The sequence below is a fragment of the Elephas maximus genome, chromosome 7 (assembly GCF_024166365.1).
Source record: "Elephas maximus indicus isolate mEleMax1 chromosome 7, mEleMax1 primary haplotype, whole genome shotgun sequence".
NCBI classification, from domain to species: Eukaryota; Metazoa; Chordata; class Mammalia; order Proboscidea; family Elephantidae; genus Elephas; species Elephas maximus.
In genome coordinates this window covers 12824475-12841085 of record NC_064825.1, presented here as the reverse complement: position 1 = coordinate 12841085, position 16611 = coordinate 12824475, and the positions used below count along the sequence as shown (strand labels likewise).

Below are 16611 nucleotides of genomic sequence, written 5' to 3'. Positions count from 1 at the left end.
AGCCAACTCTTCAGACAGGGATTGGGCTAGACTATAAGATAGATAACGATGCTGGTGAGGAGTAAACTTCTTGGTTCAAATAGACACAGGAGACTATGTGGGCAACTCCTGTCTGGAGGCAAGATGAGAAGGAAGAGGGGGACAGGAGCTGGTTGAATGGACACAGGCAACACAGGGTGGAGGGGAGGAATGTGCTGTCTCATTAGGGAGAGAGCAGCTAGGAGCACATAACAAGGTGTGTATAACTTTTTGTATGAGAGACTTACTTGAATTGTAAACTTTCACTTAAAGTACAATAAAAAAAACCAAAATCTCTGCTTTGCCTATAAACCAAAAAAAAAAAAAACTGCCATCAGGCAAATTCCAAGAATCGACTTTGTTGTCTATACTACCATAAAAATCCATTTTTGTGACCAGTAAGAGGCATATAGTATAAACATGAGTGAAAGCAGTTGGGTCAGGCACTTTCAAGGCAGAAATTTAAGTTAAAAATTTCCAAATCAAAAGGAACTGTCTATAATAAAGCTATAGCTGGCACATCAACTAGGCTTGCTTAGCTATTATGTTAAACCAAAAAGCAAAACAAAATTCCGACTCATAGTGACCCTACAGGACAGAGTAGAACTGCCCCATAGGGTTTCCAAGGAGCAGCTCATAGATTTGAACTGCTGACCTTTTGATTAGCAGCCAAGCTCTCAACCACTGCACCACCAGGGCTCCTGATACTAAATAACTGAGTCCAAAGGTATAAAAGCCTAAGGAGGGCAGGGAAAGAATACAGCAGGGACGGTAAAGGGAAAGACAATCCACAAAAATTGAAATGCAAAAGAGTCAGATACTAAGAGTGGTAATAATAATTCAACTAACATTGATGACCTTTAGGTACCAGGCAGTGTACTATTTCACATAATTATATTGCAACACATTATTATCATTAATATTTCATTTAAACTTCACTCCAACCCTATCATTATTCTCATTTTAAAAATGAGACAGTTGAGGCTCAGAGTGGCCAAGGAACCTACCCGAGGTTATTAAATGGCAGATCCCGACTTTAAGTCTAGTAAGTCTAACTCCAAAGCACATTCTCTCAGTGCACTGCTGTATACTACACGACTTACATAACAAAGACCTGCAGAGAGGAGGAAGGACACCAGATAATGGCAAGAATGACATCTGAAAATATGTCATCATAAATGAGATTTTCCTCCACCTTGAGTTCATTTTAATTCTTCAGGTGAACTCTGACTACCTCCCTTCTGCTTCTCAGGATTCTTTCCAACCCGCACTGCCCAGAAAGCCAGTCAATTCTCTACAAGATCGAGTTAAGCAGTAACTGAAAGAAGGATGCCCACTCAGTGAACCTCCCTTTTTTTTAGGTTGTGTGAGGAGAACCATGCTACATGCACAAGAAGCTATCCAAGTGAGCAGTATGTACGTAGAGAATGTATAGTAATCAAAATTTACCACAAAGTCGATTTGCTGCAACAGTGGCAGAACATCAAGCATAAATGGAAAGCTGTGCAAATAAATCAGTATAAATCACGCTATAAAGAAAATGGCTCTGGATACTAGAACTATCAATTTTAGAACAGTAATGAACACTGGAGATTATTCCAACCCCTTATCTTACATCTCCATCCTACAATTACTCTTCTATCCACCATGCTCCTAAAAATCTGTGTACAGATCTCTAGGGTAAAACTTATTCCTTTGTTCATCCCCCAAAATGTTACTGCCTCCTATGTACCAGGCACTTATCAAGGCACGGGAATATAGAAGTAGACAAGATAAACAAGCAAATAAGAAAACAAACAAGATACTTCCAGCTAATGACAAGTGCTACGAGAAAAGGTAACAGAGAATAACATAACAGAAAAGAGACTGGGGTTGGAGACTGGATTGGAGTGGAGGGCCACTTTAGACTGGGTGGTCAGGGAAGTGACTGGGGCTGGAGACTGGATTGGAGTGGAGGGCCACTTTAGACTGGGTGGTCAGGGAAGTGACTGGGGCTGGAGACTGGATTGGAGTGGAGGGCCACTTTAGACTGGGTAGTCAGGGAAGTGACTGGGGCTGGAGACTGGAGAGGGGTGGAGAGCTACTTTAGATTGCGTAGTCAGGGAAGATCTTTCTGAAGAGATGACATTTGATTAGAGACTTGGGGAAAAAAATAAATCATGCAAACATCTGAAACAGAGAATTCCAGGAAACTGAAACAGGATGTGCGAAGGCTCCCGAGGCTAGGCGAGCTTGGTATACTTGAGAAACTAACAGAAGGCCTCAGTGGCTGGAGTGGCGTCAAAATAGAGTGGGAGTGGGGAAAAAGGATGAAATCAGAGACAGGCAGAGGCTGGATCACAGAAGAAGTTTTATTTCATTCTGCCATAGTAAGCCATTAGATGGTTTAAGGCCTGGATTTCAAAGCCTGGTCCCTGCACCAGGAGCAGCAGCAGCAGCATCTGAGAGTTGTTAGCAATGCAAATTATTGAGCCCCACCCTGGAGGACTTGTAGATTCAGAAACTAAGGATGGGGCCCAGCGATAATTGGTTTAACAATCTGATCAGGTGATTCTGATACCCATTAATGTTTGAGAATCACTGGTTTAAAATAATTTTTTTTTTTTTTTAAATGACATGATCTAATTTTTTAATCAGTTGGCTGCGATAAAAACAGAATGTTGGGAGACAGCAGTAGAAGCCAGAATAATGGTTCGGAATCTTTCGGTAAGAGATGGTGGTGACAGTGGAGATGAAGACAAAACAAATTATCACATGGTGTTAATAAATTCTTTTAGCACTTATTTTTCCAACTTGAATCATCTCTATGAATAAATGAGGGTACTGAATAAATGTCTAAAGATAAAATCGCTGAGGTACAGAGAGGCTATCTTACTCCCTAACAAGAGGCTCCCTCCTATTCCTTCCATCTGTGTGATCCTTTAAGCAGCTGCTCCCCACACTCAAGTCTGCATCCTGGGAGACTAAAAGAGCCTCAGTCTACATAGGCTACAGGTACAAGAATCCATTGGGAGCAGAACTACATGATCCTGGAGCTCTAATAAATCAAGCAGGTACAAAGTCAGAGTTTTAAAGAAGAGAAAAAGGAAGGCAGGAAGTCAGTGGCTGGAGGTTGAGTTAAGAAATTAAAAAGAGAATGCCTAGTTTATATTCTCTTTTATTCATTCTGATTCATCATCCCTACCCAAGGCAATGGTTGTTCAGTGGTAGAATTCTCAACTACCATGCGGGAGACCCAAGTTCCATTCCTGGCCAATGCCTTCATGCGCAATTACCACCCACCTGTCAGTGGAGGCTTGCATGTTGGTGTGATGCTGAGCAGGTTTCAGCAGAGCTTCCAGGCTAAGACAGACTTGGAAGAAAGGCCTGGCAAGCTACTTCAGAAATCAACCAATGAAAATTTTGTGGCTCATAACGGTCTAACCCCCAACAGATCACTGGGATGGCATTGTGCATAGGGTCTCCATGAGTAGGGGCCAACTTCACAGCAACTAATACCCAAAAAAAAAGGCACCCTAAAAGGCAAATTGCTTCAAGAAAAGCTTTAGGCAAGGCCCAATTCCAGAGATTAGAAAAAACATTCCCTTCTCCACTGCCACCTCCCAAAAAGATATGTAAGACAATACTTTTAAGTGTAAGAAGCATTCATTTTGGCAGAGAAAAAAATGCCTTAAACTGTATTTTCTTAAGAGAAACAACGCACAGGTGTGAATACATTTTAGTCAAGTGTTAGTGATATTAGATTCTTTCTGTTTTCTGAAAGAGAAAGTAGAAAGGTGGAGTCTAAAAGCCAAAAGAGAATTGGACAGGGAAGCTATCCCCAAGGAAAAGGGAAGAGAGGGGAAAAATAAAGTCAAGAAAAGCAAAATGTAACAATGTTGCTGCCAACTAGCCCTTTTTGTCTTCATGAGCATAAGTACCAATAAAGACAGTGGGCAAACGCACTGCAAGTCCTCCAAAACTAGCCAACATCCAAGCAAAAACACACTAATAGCCCACTTGGAACTAGTTTGACACCACCTCTTTACACAGGAGTCACATTCCCTGCCTGTCTTCTTTATGCTGTGTCTGTAGTAAACAGAACCAGGAAAAGACTCTTCAGGCAATGAACAAAGAATCACCACAGGCTGCGTCTACGTGGAGTGAAGAGGAGAGCTGATTCAGTTATTTAAATAAATGGTCATTCCTGTTTCACTAATAGAAAAAAGAATTTTCTGCCGATTATGGTAATATAGATCGGTTACCTATTTTGATCGCATTTATCAGATTTCTACTCCAATTTGCCTTGAAGACATAATTTAGTTCACAAATGAGAATATTTTACCCATTATCATTCAAAACAGAGAAACCATCCACAAGTCTTGAAAATGATTTGAGTTTGATTACTGGTATTATCATAAAAATTTTAGTAACAGCAACAGTAATAAACATAAAAGCAAACAGGTATGTAGCGCTTACCACATACCAGAAACCGTTCTAAGCGTTTTATATAGGTATTTAATTTAATCCAAACACCGTACTTTGAAAGCAGCAAACCCAATGAGAGTGATTAAGTTTTATTTTTGAATGGGTGGGAGAGATTAATTTTACATTCTTTATCTCCATTAGGATAAACCACTTAAAATCATTTGTGGCCTCAAACTAAAAACCATCGCCTGAGTTTAAATAATATGTTTTTCCTAGTACTGCACCCTTGAGGATTTACATGACAAAGTTCCAAAGAAATTCCCTTTGAAATGGAAATTAACATAATCATCAAGCACTTAAAATACATGGTATTGTACTAGGTAGGGAGATTATTTTTCCATTAAGTTTTCTTCCCTTCTGCTTTGTGGAAAATCACACTACACCCTAATAACCAAAAATAATATTCTTTTTTTAAACTGTGCTTTAGGTGAAGATTTACAGAGCAAATTAGTTTCTCATTAAACAATTAATGCACATATTGTTTTGTGACATTGGTTGCCACCCCCTTGACATGTCAACACTCTCCCCTTCTCGACTTTGGGTTCCCCATTTCCATTCATTCAGCTTTCCTGCCCCCTCCTGCCCTCTTGTCCTTGCCCCTGGGCTCATGTGCCCATTTAGTCTTGTATTCATGGTTGAGTTCCATGTATTATTATTTGTTTTATAGGTCTGTCTAATCTTCTGCTGAAGGGTGAACTTTAGGAGTCACTTGAGTACTGAGTTAAAAGCATGTCCAGTGGCCACACTCTTGGGGTTTTTCCAGTTTCTGCCAGACCAGTAAATGTGGTCTTTGTTTGTGTGCTTGAATTTTGTTCTACACCAAAAATATATTCTTGATCCCTACGACAGTAACGATTAGCCATAAATTTTAAACGATTCCTGATATCATTTCAAGAAGTACCAGGGTTTGAAAATTGACTCCTCAAAAGTTCTTAAAATCTTACAATGATGAATCACTGTAGCACAGAGAGAATATGAACAAGGTGAATTAAAAATACGCATTGGCTCTAACATCAATGAATTCAATTTTAAAGGCTAGACTGCATGAGAAAGTAAATTTGCTGTCATTGGTTACTGTCAAGTCAATTTCAACTCGTGGTGACCCCATGTGTGTCAGAGCAGAAATATGTTCCATAGAGTTTTTGATGGCTAATTCTTCGGAAGTGTATCTCTAGGCCCTTCTTCCTAGGTGGACTCAAACCACCAACCTTTTGGTTAGCAGTGCATTAGTCATTGCACTACCTAGGGATTCCTAAAGTAAATTTAGGCGCTTATATTTGCCAACTGTTTCTGCCATAGACAGTTTCTATCTTTCTTATTTGAACCATTGCCATGTGCCAATCAAAGCAATATCTTTCATTAATATGGAGCTTTATGTTTTTCTTTCTTTGAAATTGTCTCATTTAATTATGATATAGATTCTTGATTTAATTACTAACATCATCACCTTTTTACAAAAGAGATAAAGTTACTTATTAAAAGTTCTGTATGCTGGTGAGGCCTTGAATTCCCATCTTTTGTCCTCAAGTCTATTTAGTTTACAACATAACACAAACTACTTCTTTCCAAAAAAAAGGGGGTGAGGGGTGGTAAAAAAGAAAAATGTGTAGCATGTGACCCTAGCTAAACCACATACCTCTCATTGAACTGTGTTAACTTTGTAGTGACTTTGCTTAAACTTTATTTAAGGATTCAAAAATGCAATTCAAAGAGCCTCTCATTTGGTACGTTACACTTTACTATGTTACTAAGGCAAAATTATGAGGCTCGATGTTGGAGTAAGACCATAAGAACATGAGAAGAAAAAAAAAAACACCAAAATGGAGTTTTGTTTAAAAGGATTAAACACAAATAAGTGAAAGGAAATTACTTCAAGGGACCCCCATGTGCCCCTACCCCATGCTACCAGAACATAAACAAAAAAAAATCAGTTGCCACAGAGTTGATTCCAACTAATGGCGTAAGAACATAAAACCCTGTTGCCATCAAGTCGATTCAGACTCATAGTGACCCTATAGGACAGAGCAGAACTGCCCCATAGGGTTTCCAAGGAGCATCTGGAAGATTCAAACTGCTGATCTTTTGGTTAGCAGCTGAGCTTTTAACCACTGTGCCACCAGGACTCCATGAGAACGCAGCCACCCTGAAATAAGGCTGACCTGGGTGGCAGAAAACCGTATGTTCAACAACTGTTTGAGCAATTACCTTTAATTTGCCCCCAATGATGACCAAAATTCATTTCTACTTACCCAATAACTTGATGCTCATAATACTGCAATGTCCTCTTGAGAGTCTGCTGTATTGTCTGAGGCTACAAAATAATAATAATAATAGTTAACAAATCAGTTCCAGTCCTATTCTGAGTATCATAAGCAGAAACATAGCTTCTGATTTACCTTGTACGGGTTTTCGCTTCACAATATTAACCCATTTTGCATCTTGCCACATATTCCCCACAGAAACCAATATGAGGCATTCAGCAATTACCTAGAATTGCCCAATTTCAAGTATGATAGTATTCCCTAGCCCTATTTTTTCCAATTGTTTTGTACCAGCTATTAAGCTCAATAAAATACTCATTGGATGCCTACAATAAACCTAGGCCTTGGGGCAGGGGGCTGAGGGGAGGATTCACTGAAAAAACACGGGTCACAGTCAGGGCAGATTAACCAGGAAGCAGAGGTAGCATGGGCTTCATTGTGTTTACTTACTAATCTCTAGTGCACAATCTCACCTTGGTTTCATGTGGTGAAATCCAGGTGAGATTGTGCACTACAGGTTAGTAAGTAAGCACAATGAAGCCCATGCCTACCTTGTTTATTGGCTAATCTGTCACTGGTCACAGTTCTTCCTTTCCTGTGTATATAATCTAAATGTGGTAACGACTAACTAAAATTAAATGGTACATCCTAATACTTTCTTTTGTGCTTTAACAACACTTACAAGGGTGATCTAACACATGACAATAGGGTTAAAATAGTTAACTTTATATTAAGAGATATTTTAAATTAGATGGATCTTCTTTCCCCCTATAACTTGTATATCTGAAGGGACTAATTCAGAAGCTAGAGCAGATGGGAAGCAGGTGGTCCAGGGTCCCACAGCATCACTTCAAGCAGGGTCAGCTTGACTTTGCTCCATGTCCCAAAGCATTTCAAGGTAGGTTTTGGGGCCCCCTAGAAGGACCCTCAAGGGCACTGGGGACAAGGATTGGAGCCTGTGGCAAATACCCCAACAGCTTATGGCTGAATTTAGTAATCTTCTCCCCATGACAGCTCAAGATAGAACTACTTAATCCCAGATCAAAATTTAGGTAAATTAGCCTTAGACTTATTTAGGCAGCAGAGTATGAATTGGAGTTTCAGGTCTAGAGAAGCCATGAAAGAGACATAAAGATTCCAGAACATAGATTTTATTAACAAGTTATGGTAAGAAGAACCAAATTCTCATTGGCAACAAAAGTAATTTTTAAATAATAAAAACCTATAGTCAATCTATCTGCTGCAAAAGACCTCTTTAAAGTGTTGAAAAGCAAGGATGTCACTTTGAGGACTAAGATGTGCCTGACCCAAGCCATGATATTTTTAATCACCTCATATGCATGTGAAAGCTGGACTCTGAATAAGGAAGATCAAAGAAGAATTGATGTCTTTGAACTGTGGTGTTGGCAAAGAATACTGAATATACCATAGACTGCCAAAAGAATGAATAAGTCTGTCTCGGAAGAAGTATAGCCAGAGTGTTCCTTGGAAGCAAGGACAGCGAGACTTCATCTTACGTACTTTGGACATGTTATCAGGAGGGACCAGTCCCTGGTGAAGGACATCATGCTTGGTAAAGCAGAGGGTCAGTGAAAAATAGGAAGACCCTCAACTAGATGGACTGACACAGTGGCTGCAACAATGGGCTCAGACATAAAAACGATTGTGAGCATGGCACAGGACTGGGCAATGTTTCGTTCTGTTGTACAAGGGGTCGCAATGAGTCAGAACTGGCTCGCTGGCACCTAACAACAACAACAACGTAGTCAATCTATAAGAAAAGAAGCAATCAAAGGCTTATCAAAGCACGCATCCATTATAGCCACGGATGAATTCTGGGGGGCGGGGGTGGGGGTGCTGGTAAAATTACTCTAACACAAGCCCTTCAAATTGTGAGTCAGCATGGTGCTTGGTAATCTTTATGGGCTGTCACTAATTAGCTACACGAGCCTAGATGAGTCATGTACTTTCCAAAACGATAATATACAGAAAGGGCTTAGTACAGTGCTGGTATCTAAGAAGCAGTTAATAAATGTCAGTTTATTTTTCATTCTTCAAAGTGGTTGTCTTAAAAACATAGAATTCAAAAGAGACCACAGAGGTTTATTTAACTCATTTTTTGTCGAGATTTACTCTAACACCCTCCATGTTCACCTCCTCGTGAAAACATCCAGGATAAATGTAACAATCTCCTACCTAATACTCTTCAAGGTTTTTACATCCTCCTCTCTAGAAAAGGTTATTGTAAAACTGGAGGAAAGTGGGCTTAACTTAAATCAGGGCATTCACTAAGATCTACCTACCCTACACTACCATTTAGCAGAACCCCTTCACCAAGCAAATCCAAGACCTCAGACATATTCTTCACTTTGGTCAAGCCAACACAACCCAAAAGTTAATTTTGGCAGAAGCAGTCTCCAAGGGTTCCAAGGAAATGGTGTCTGCATCTTCTTTCAGCAGCTGCTTTTCATTTACACCAGGCTAAAAAGATGAGCACAAGACCGCACACTGTCACAGATGTTTCTACTCAACAGAATAAACTCGAAGCAGAGTAAATGGAGTGCACCCAGGAAAGAAAAAAATCACTCTTGAACCAAGAAGCAGTGGAGCTGTTGAGAAATCGAGTGAGAATGATGCAGACATAGTAGTACTAGTGAACATAAAACATGTGGTTTAAAAACCCAACCCATGACCAACCTAAACCAAATCATTTTCAGTCACTGGCTCAGCACCCCTGGGATCTGGGCCTCTTATACTGGGCTTGGCAGTTTCTGAGCCAAAATAATTTTCCCTCTGGCAACATGCCCAAGGAGCAGTGAATATGCACAGAGGGATTATCCCTCTGGTAACCTCTGGTCACAAGACATAGAACAGAAAGCAGGAACCAGAGTACATAGGGCCAGCTAAGACCCAATGACCTCATCTGTAAAAAAGGACATTTTTTTTCCTGTACCGGGAATTTCCCAGTCATTAAAAAAGTACATGTTTGTGAAAGGAGTTTAGTCTTTTAAAGAGCTGACTCTTTTCTTGTGTGAAGCAATTACTTCTACTCCCAGTAGGAGTTAAATTTATAGTTTCCAAATGCATTAAAGGAAAAATGTTCTCTGGGCATGTTCAACGAAGCGTCAGATTTGTAAAGCATTTATATACCTCCCATTGCTTGCCAAAGCCAATGGGCGCATTCTGAAGGACTAAACGATGGGCATAGGTCATGACTGAAGAGCATCTCCTGATCTCCTGTTGAAGCCAAGTTTGACTCCAACACATGCCTGACCCCCCAGAATGTCTTATCATCATGGATTCACTTCAGGGTTTGCCTGATTGCCTCAATCCATGGTTTTATCAGTGAGAAACATCGTCATACAATCTGAGGGTTTCTCTGAACTAAAAGCATGAAGACCTAGATATGGGCTAAAACCTTCTGTATGGATGACTCCTGCCTTGAGGGTAATAGGGTCCATCTTTTCAACAAATCTTTACTAAATGCCCATGTATGCCCCTGATGCACAGATGCAAGTCAGTGTGGATTAGTAGGCAAAGCAAGGGCTTTGAAGACACCCAAACCTTCTCTCATCTTGAAGAATTCAGTACCATATCTGCACCCAGCTCAACAGTACCTTCCAGCCTCTACGGACCAAGATCCTATTCCTTTTATCTGCATCTATCCTTTCCTTTAAGAAAGAGTTTAGAGAGATGATGTAGAAAAGAGACTTTGAAGTCAAACTGAGTTCAAAATCCAGCTCTGTGATTTACAAGCTAGATGACCTTGGGCAATTTACTTAAACTCTCTGAAATAGCTTCATTATACATTCTTTTATGGGAATTAATTGAGATAACTAAATTCAAGTCTCTGGTGCATAGTAGGTGCATAATAAATGATAGTTTTAACTATATTAAGCTGAAAAACATAGCTACTACCTTCGAGAGTCTCATAATCTAGTGGAGGGGCACAAGGTTTAGGTTAGAAAACCCACCTCACAAGTATAACATTTCCAGATCTTCATCACCTAAAAAAATCAATACAGCTACCCCTTCTCCCAGCAATAAGATAGTGTCACTTTTAGTAGTCAGAGGAAATAACAGGAAAATGGCAACCGAATTTATAAATATTTCCAACAAAACATTCAGATCACTCAAGAAAGAAAGTGACACACGTAGAACTCTCAAAATTAAGCCTGAAGATAGACTTAAGCCAGGCCTACAAGTGGAAAGACACTGAAGCACCCAAACCAGAATCAGGGCCCAGGCAGTATACTTTACAACTGATAAGAAACAATCCATAAAACTTCTTCCTAGGGCGTAAAGAATGTACATGCAACAGGAGAGTTGCGTGGCTTAATAATTTTATAGCCATATGCTGGAGGATCCAATAGACGAAGGTGGGGAAGGAAACAAAATCGGTTGCTTCTATCAAAAAAAGAATATCAAAGAGGCCTGTAATTTTTGTTTTCTGCAAACTAAGATATACATGACACCAAAAACACCAAATCAGTTGTCATCAAGCTGATTCTGACTCATGGCGACCTCATGTGTGTCAGAGTAGAACAGTGTTCCTTAGGGTTTTCAATAGCTGATTCTTCAGAAGCAGATTGCCCAAGCCCTTCTTCTGAGGTGCTTCTGGACCTGAATCTCCAACATTTCTGTTAGCAACTGGGAACGTTAAACATTTGCACCACCCAGGGATTCCTAAAGTATTGATAGTGGTCTCTTATTGTCTCTACTCAGCACAAAGAAGCAATGGGTAGGAAGACAGGTAGAAAGCAGCAGCAGCCATCCGTGTCCTGCACAAATACTATCTGGGGCACACACAAGAAGGCACCCAAAAGCATCCATCATGGGGTGACAAGAAGTCAACTTCAGGTCTTTTCTCATTAACAGCTTCACTCTACTGAACTAGTAGTGACTGACCCCACAGACTGAATGTTATGATAACTAAAGGTCATGGGATCCAAACAGCCAGCCATGAAGCAGTCCCAACAGAGCCAGAGGCATGATCCCCAAGGAGTGGGAGGAAACAGTTCCCAGCAGCTGGCCCTGCAGGCTCAGACAGTCCTGCTGAGGCTCCCACACAGTCCCCGCTCTGGATATCCTAGCCAGATGGTGCAGGGATCAGGGAGGAGGCAGGAAGTCAAGATGTGTGTGTGTGTACAGTGTGAAACGCAGCTGTCAGCATACAAAGTACATGCTCCTCTCAATTTTCCAGAAATGAAGAACTTGAGGTTGAAGGGAGCTAAGTGAGTACTCCAAGATCACACAGCTAGTACATGAATAAGCCACTGCAAGCCAGGACTGGCTTCGAAGTGTGCCCTCTTTCCACTAGATTCCACTTTTAACATTCTGTGACTCTATATTCTCTTTGGATATACACAGCACTTTAATATAACAACAACAACAAAAAAAAAATCCACTGATACTTAAAAACACAAAAACAATAAAACTTCTCATTTCTGCCTGCTAACATGTACCTACAATATACAGAATTAAAGGAAATAATGAGCATGCCTTTAAAGCAGCAGCTATAAATAGCTATATCATTTTATTTATTTAAACATGAGCAAATTATCTGTCAATGTCAGAAACTAAATGATAGGGATACATTTAATTACTAATGCTCTCAGGCAGTGGTTTTCAACTCTGTCTATGCATTAAAATCACCTGGGGAGCTTTTAAAAAATACTCATGCCTGCAATCCCCCTCCCCCCTAGATTTTCCCATTCAAATGGTACGGGCTGGCGCCTAGTTGCTTCTAATGTGTCAACAGGGTTGAAAACCTTTTATTTAAGGTATAAATTTAATGATCAAGACTAATACTCTATAACCCTTAAATCAGCATTAATAAGAGTAGTTTCTTTATTCAAATATCAAAAGAAGGAAGCTTCCGAGAGATGTTCACACATAACAGCTATATTCAAACATAGTCTCATTTACTAACTGTCAGTAATGGTCTATAATCAAATACGAATTTGTTAGATAAACAAAGAGCTATATTGCTTGAAGCATAAATACAGAATTTTCTAAAAATTTCCAAGTGAATCACTCCCATGCACATAACTGAGCATTCAGTTTTGTGCTGACATGCACTTAACAATATAATAGCTAGCATGATTATTGTGGAAAACCTGGTGGTGTAGTGGTTAAGAGCTATGGCTACTAACCAAAAGGTCAGCAGTTCAAATCCACTAGGCGCTCTTTGGAAACCCTGTGGGGCAGTTCTACTCTGTCCTATAGGGTTGCTATGAGTTGGAATTGACTTGACGGCCACGGGTTTGGGGTATGATTACTGTACTTACTCTAGGTCGAGCACTTCTACAAGTCCTTTATGTATATTAACTCCTTTGATATTCACATCAACATTAAGTATTATTATTTTCCTCATTTTACAGATAAGAAAACTGAGATACAGAAAGTTTCAGTTGCCCTATGTCACACAGCTAAGAGACAAAGCCAGGACTGAAATTCAGGTAATCTGGCTCCAGAATTCAACAATGAAACCTTCAACTACCACCATCTGTCCATCACTTTGTCATACTGTGGTGGCTTGCATGTTGCTCTGATGCTGGAAGCTATGTGACCAGTATTGCAAAGGCCATCAGGATCACCCATGTGGACAGGTTTCAGTGGAGCTTATAGACTAAGACAGACTACGAAGAAAGGCCTGGAAATCTACATCCAAAAATTAGTCAATGGATCACAAGAGAATATTGTCTGATATAGCGCTAGAAGATGAGCCCCCTAGGTTGGAAAAAAGGCACTCTAAATACACAGTAGCCACAACAATGGACTCGAGCAAATTAACAATCGTGATGACAGCACAGGACCAGGCAATGTTTCATTCCATTATACATGGGGATCCATGTCAACTAACAAAAAAACCTTTAACCTATACTGCCCATAATATTTAATGCTTCATATTTGGTCAAGTACTTTATAGTCCATTTTTTTAAATGTGTATTACCCAAATTGCTCTTTGTACCAATTCAGTGAAATAGTCAGGGCTGGTGTGAAGCCCTGGTGGCACAGTGGTTAAAAGATCAGCTGCTAACCAAAAGGTCAGCAGTTCGAATCCACCAGGCGCTCCTTGTAAACCCTGTGGGGCAGTGGGGCAGTTCTACCCTGTCCTATAGGGTCACTATGAATCAGAATCAACTCAACAGCAACCTGTTTAGGTTTTTTTTTTTTTTGGTTTGGTGTTATCACCATCTGGCTAAAAAAGGAACCAAAGTTAGAGTGATTAAGTGATCTGCCCAAGGTCACCTGGCTAATAAGCCCTCTTTTACAAAAAGAGTATCTCTTCCCCTAGGAGACGGTCTTCAATAACAAAACACTGTTTGTTGTTTGTTTTGTTTTAACATGAACACAAAATTAAAGAATCACATGTACTCAGCAAAACTGACTCTTCTTGAGAATACATTAATTTTCTTTAAACCAAACCTGTATCAACAAGGAAGACCTTAGGCAAAATGGTGAAGAATGTCTTATCTTAGGTGTCTTTCCACTTTTCATTCCTCCAGCTCACCTCTCCCCAGCCCTCTGGGCACCCAGTGTCTTTATTTGGCCTTCTAATGGGCCAAATTCCCACAACCATTATCTTAACTCCCAAAACAAGACTCTAAAATCACTCTTCATACATTCTCTTTCCTTCCCTCATCACAATTTCAAATCCCCTTGGCATCCTGATTTTGTACAGTGCTCAAGAGAAATACTACCTCCATTCCCTCAAAAACTCAGTCTTTACCAAGGTAGATGGTGGTACAAATGAGCTTCCCTACACTTAAGATGGTCTTGATTCTCTAACGGTAGAATTTTGGTAGACAGGCTTGTCAGTGAAAGAGAAATTTAGGGGCAAGGAATCCTCCCCATCCTCCTCCAAATCACCATACTTTCTCCACAACATAAGAGTGTTTTGCTTATCAGGACATGATATACCAAACTGCATAACTTAAAGTGATCAAAATTATAATTTTAGATACACTATCTTTACGCCTGGATCTGTAGATATTAATGCATCAAATTACCATGGGCGTTATCAACAAAACTAGTCAAAACAATAAGTCACTTCAAGCAACCAGTTTAACTACTTCTGGAAGAAAAGTAATTGTAGTTATCATCAATCTTGCTAAGCATACCCAGCATACAGACACAATATTCATGTTCCGAGCCTCTGAATAAACTTAGTACATGCAGACCAAAAAAAAAGACTGCAAATTAAATATAGAGCTTTGAGTCAGGACCTCTGTATTTCAAGCCCAGCTATGCTACTGACCTTTTTATAAAATTGGCCAAAATCTCTTCACCTGGGAGTAGGCAACCTTGGGAAAAAAATGCCTCCATTTTCCTATCCGAAAAGCACTCACATGAAGTTCACAGTCCTCAGGGTCATTTTGAAGTAAAGCACTGCAAAGTTAAGCACTTGTAAATACGAGGTTGGGACGTATTAGTGGCTGAACCACTTTCTCTGGCTAGTCCTAATCTCACTGTTTAGAAGGATGGTAACTCTTTGGGAAACTCTGAATACCATGACAAGTGATCGACATCAGCAATTTGCTAAACAGAACTAGTAGTCCAGACAATTAATCACAAAAAGTAAAAATGCTGTGTAAAAAGAAAACAAAGCTGGCAATGCACTGTAACACAGGCTCTACCCACACTGGCTGAGCATCTGCACTGTCACCCACGCTCCACCTCATCCCCTCCTGAGAAAGAGTGTCATATGAGAGGCCTGATGAGAGTTTAGGGTGAAGGCTAACACTATGCTAATTAGCCCATACCAAAAAACAAAAAACAACCCGTTGCTGTTGAGCCAATTCCAACTCATAGTGACCCTATAAGAGGATTCAAACTGATAACCTTGGCCTTATTAGAAGCATGTTCTAATTAGCAAAGGACAGTGGTTATTATCATTTTAAGTATTGACTGTAACTGAATATAGTTAACATTTAATCAGGATGATAATTAAGTCTTCCTATACAAACTATGTTTGCTGAGTATTTTCCCAATTGTTACTTCATTTTAATGCTTTCCCAAAAAGTGCCACTGAATTTCAATTTGATACAAAACCTAATACTATCAATACTAATTTAAGCTTAACATACATACTCCTTGAACTGAAATACATCCAAAGGGTTATTTATTTAATCCTTCTCCTATCTTCAGGCAGGAGCACATTTAAGTCATCCAAGAATTTCTGATGTTTTTAAAGAATTCCAGAAAAATAATAAGACCGTCTTCAGTTTGTATAACACCTCACAGTTTACAAATCACTTGCTTTTTCTTCATCTCATTAGATAGTCACAGCAACCTTGTGAGGCTCAGATATAATTATCTACATTTTACAGATGAAAAAAACTGAGATTCAGGGAGGTTCATGTGTTTTGTCCAGCAACACAGCTATAAGAGGCACCAACAGACAGCGTGCTTTCTCCCATAAACTGCTGCTCCCATTGGTGACTCACTTCAATTTGATGACTATTAGGAAATTCTTTAATGCATCTAACAGCAATTTCTATTTTCTTTTATTCTGCTTTAATGGATACAAAAACAATGTTGTAAAATTCTTTTTCAAAGTTTGTAAATGTTGTTATTGTTATTTAAATAATTCCGGTATAACCAATGTTGTTAGTGCTATCCAGTCAGTTCCAACTCATGGGAGACTCCATGTGTGCAGAGTAAAACTGCTCCATAGGATTTCCAAGGCTGTGACCTTCCAGAGACTGCTCACCAGGGCTGTCTTCCAAGGCACCACTGGCTGGGTTCAAACCACCAACCTTTCAGTTCATTGTCAAGTGCTTAACTGCACCACCCAGGGACACCTGTGGTAGGATCATTAAACCTTCCTAATTGAGAGACTTTCTAGGAGGTAAATGCT

At 39.8% G+C, this 16611-nt stretch overlaps 1 protein-coding gene across 1 annotated transcript in view; it reads right to left on the bottom strand.

Annotated features, from left to right (window-relative positions):
- GUCY1A2 (guanylate cyclase 1 soluble subunit alpha 2) overlaps positions 1-16611 on the bottom strand; it is a 430508-nt gene that overhangs the window by 389351 nt on the left and 24546 nt on the right. Inside the window, exon 2 of the mRNA XM_049889439.1 lies at positions 6735-6796. Within this exon, the coding sequence (XP_049745396.1) occupies positions 6735-6796 (62 nt within the window). The remainder of the gene's footprint in view (positions 1-6734; positions 6797-16611) is intronic.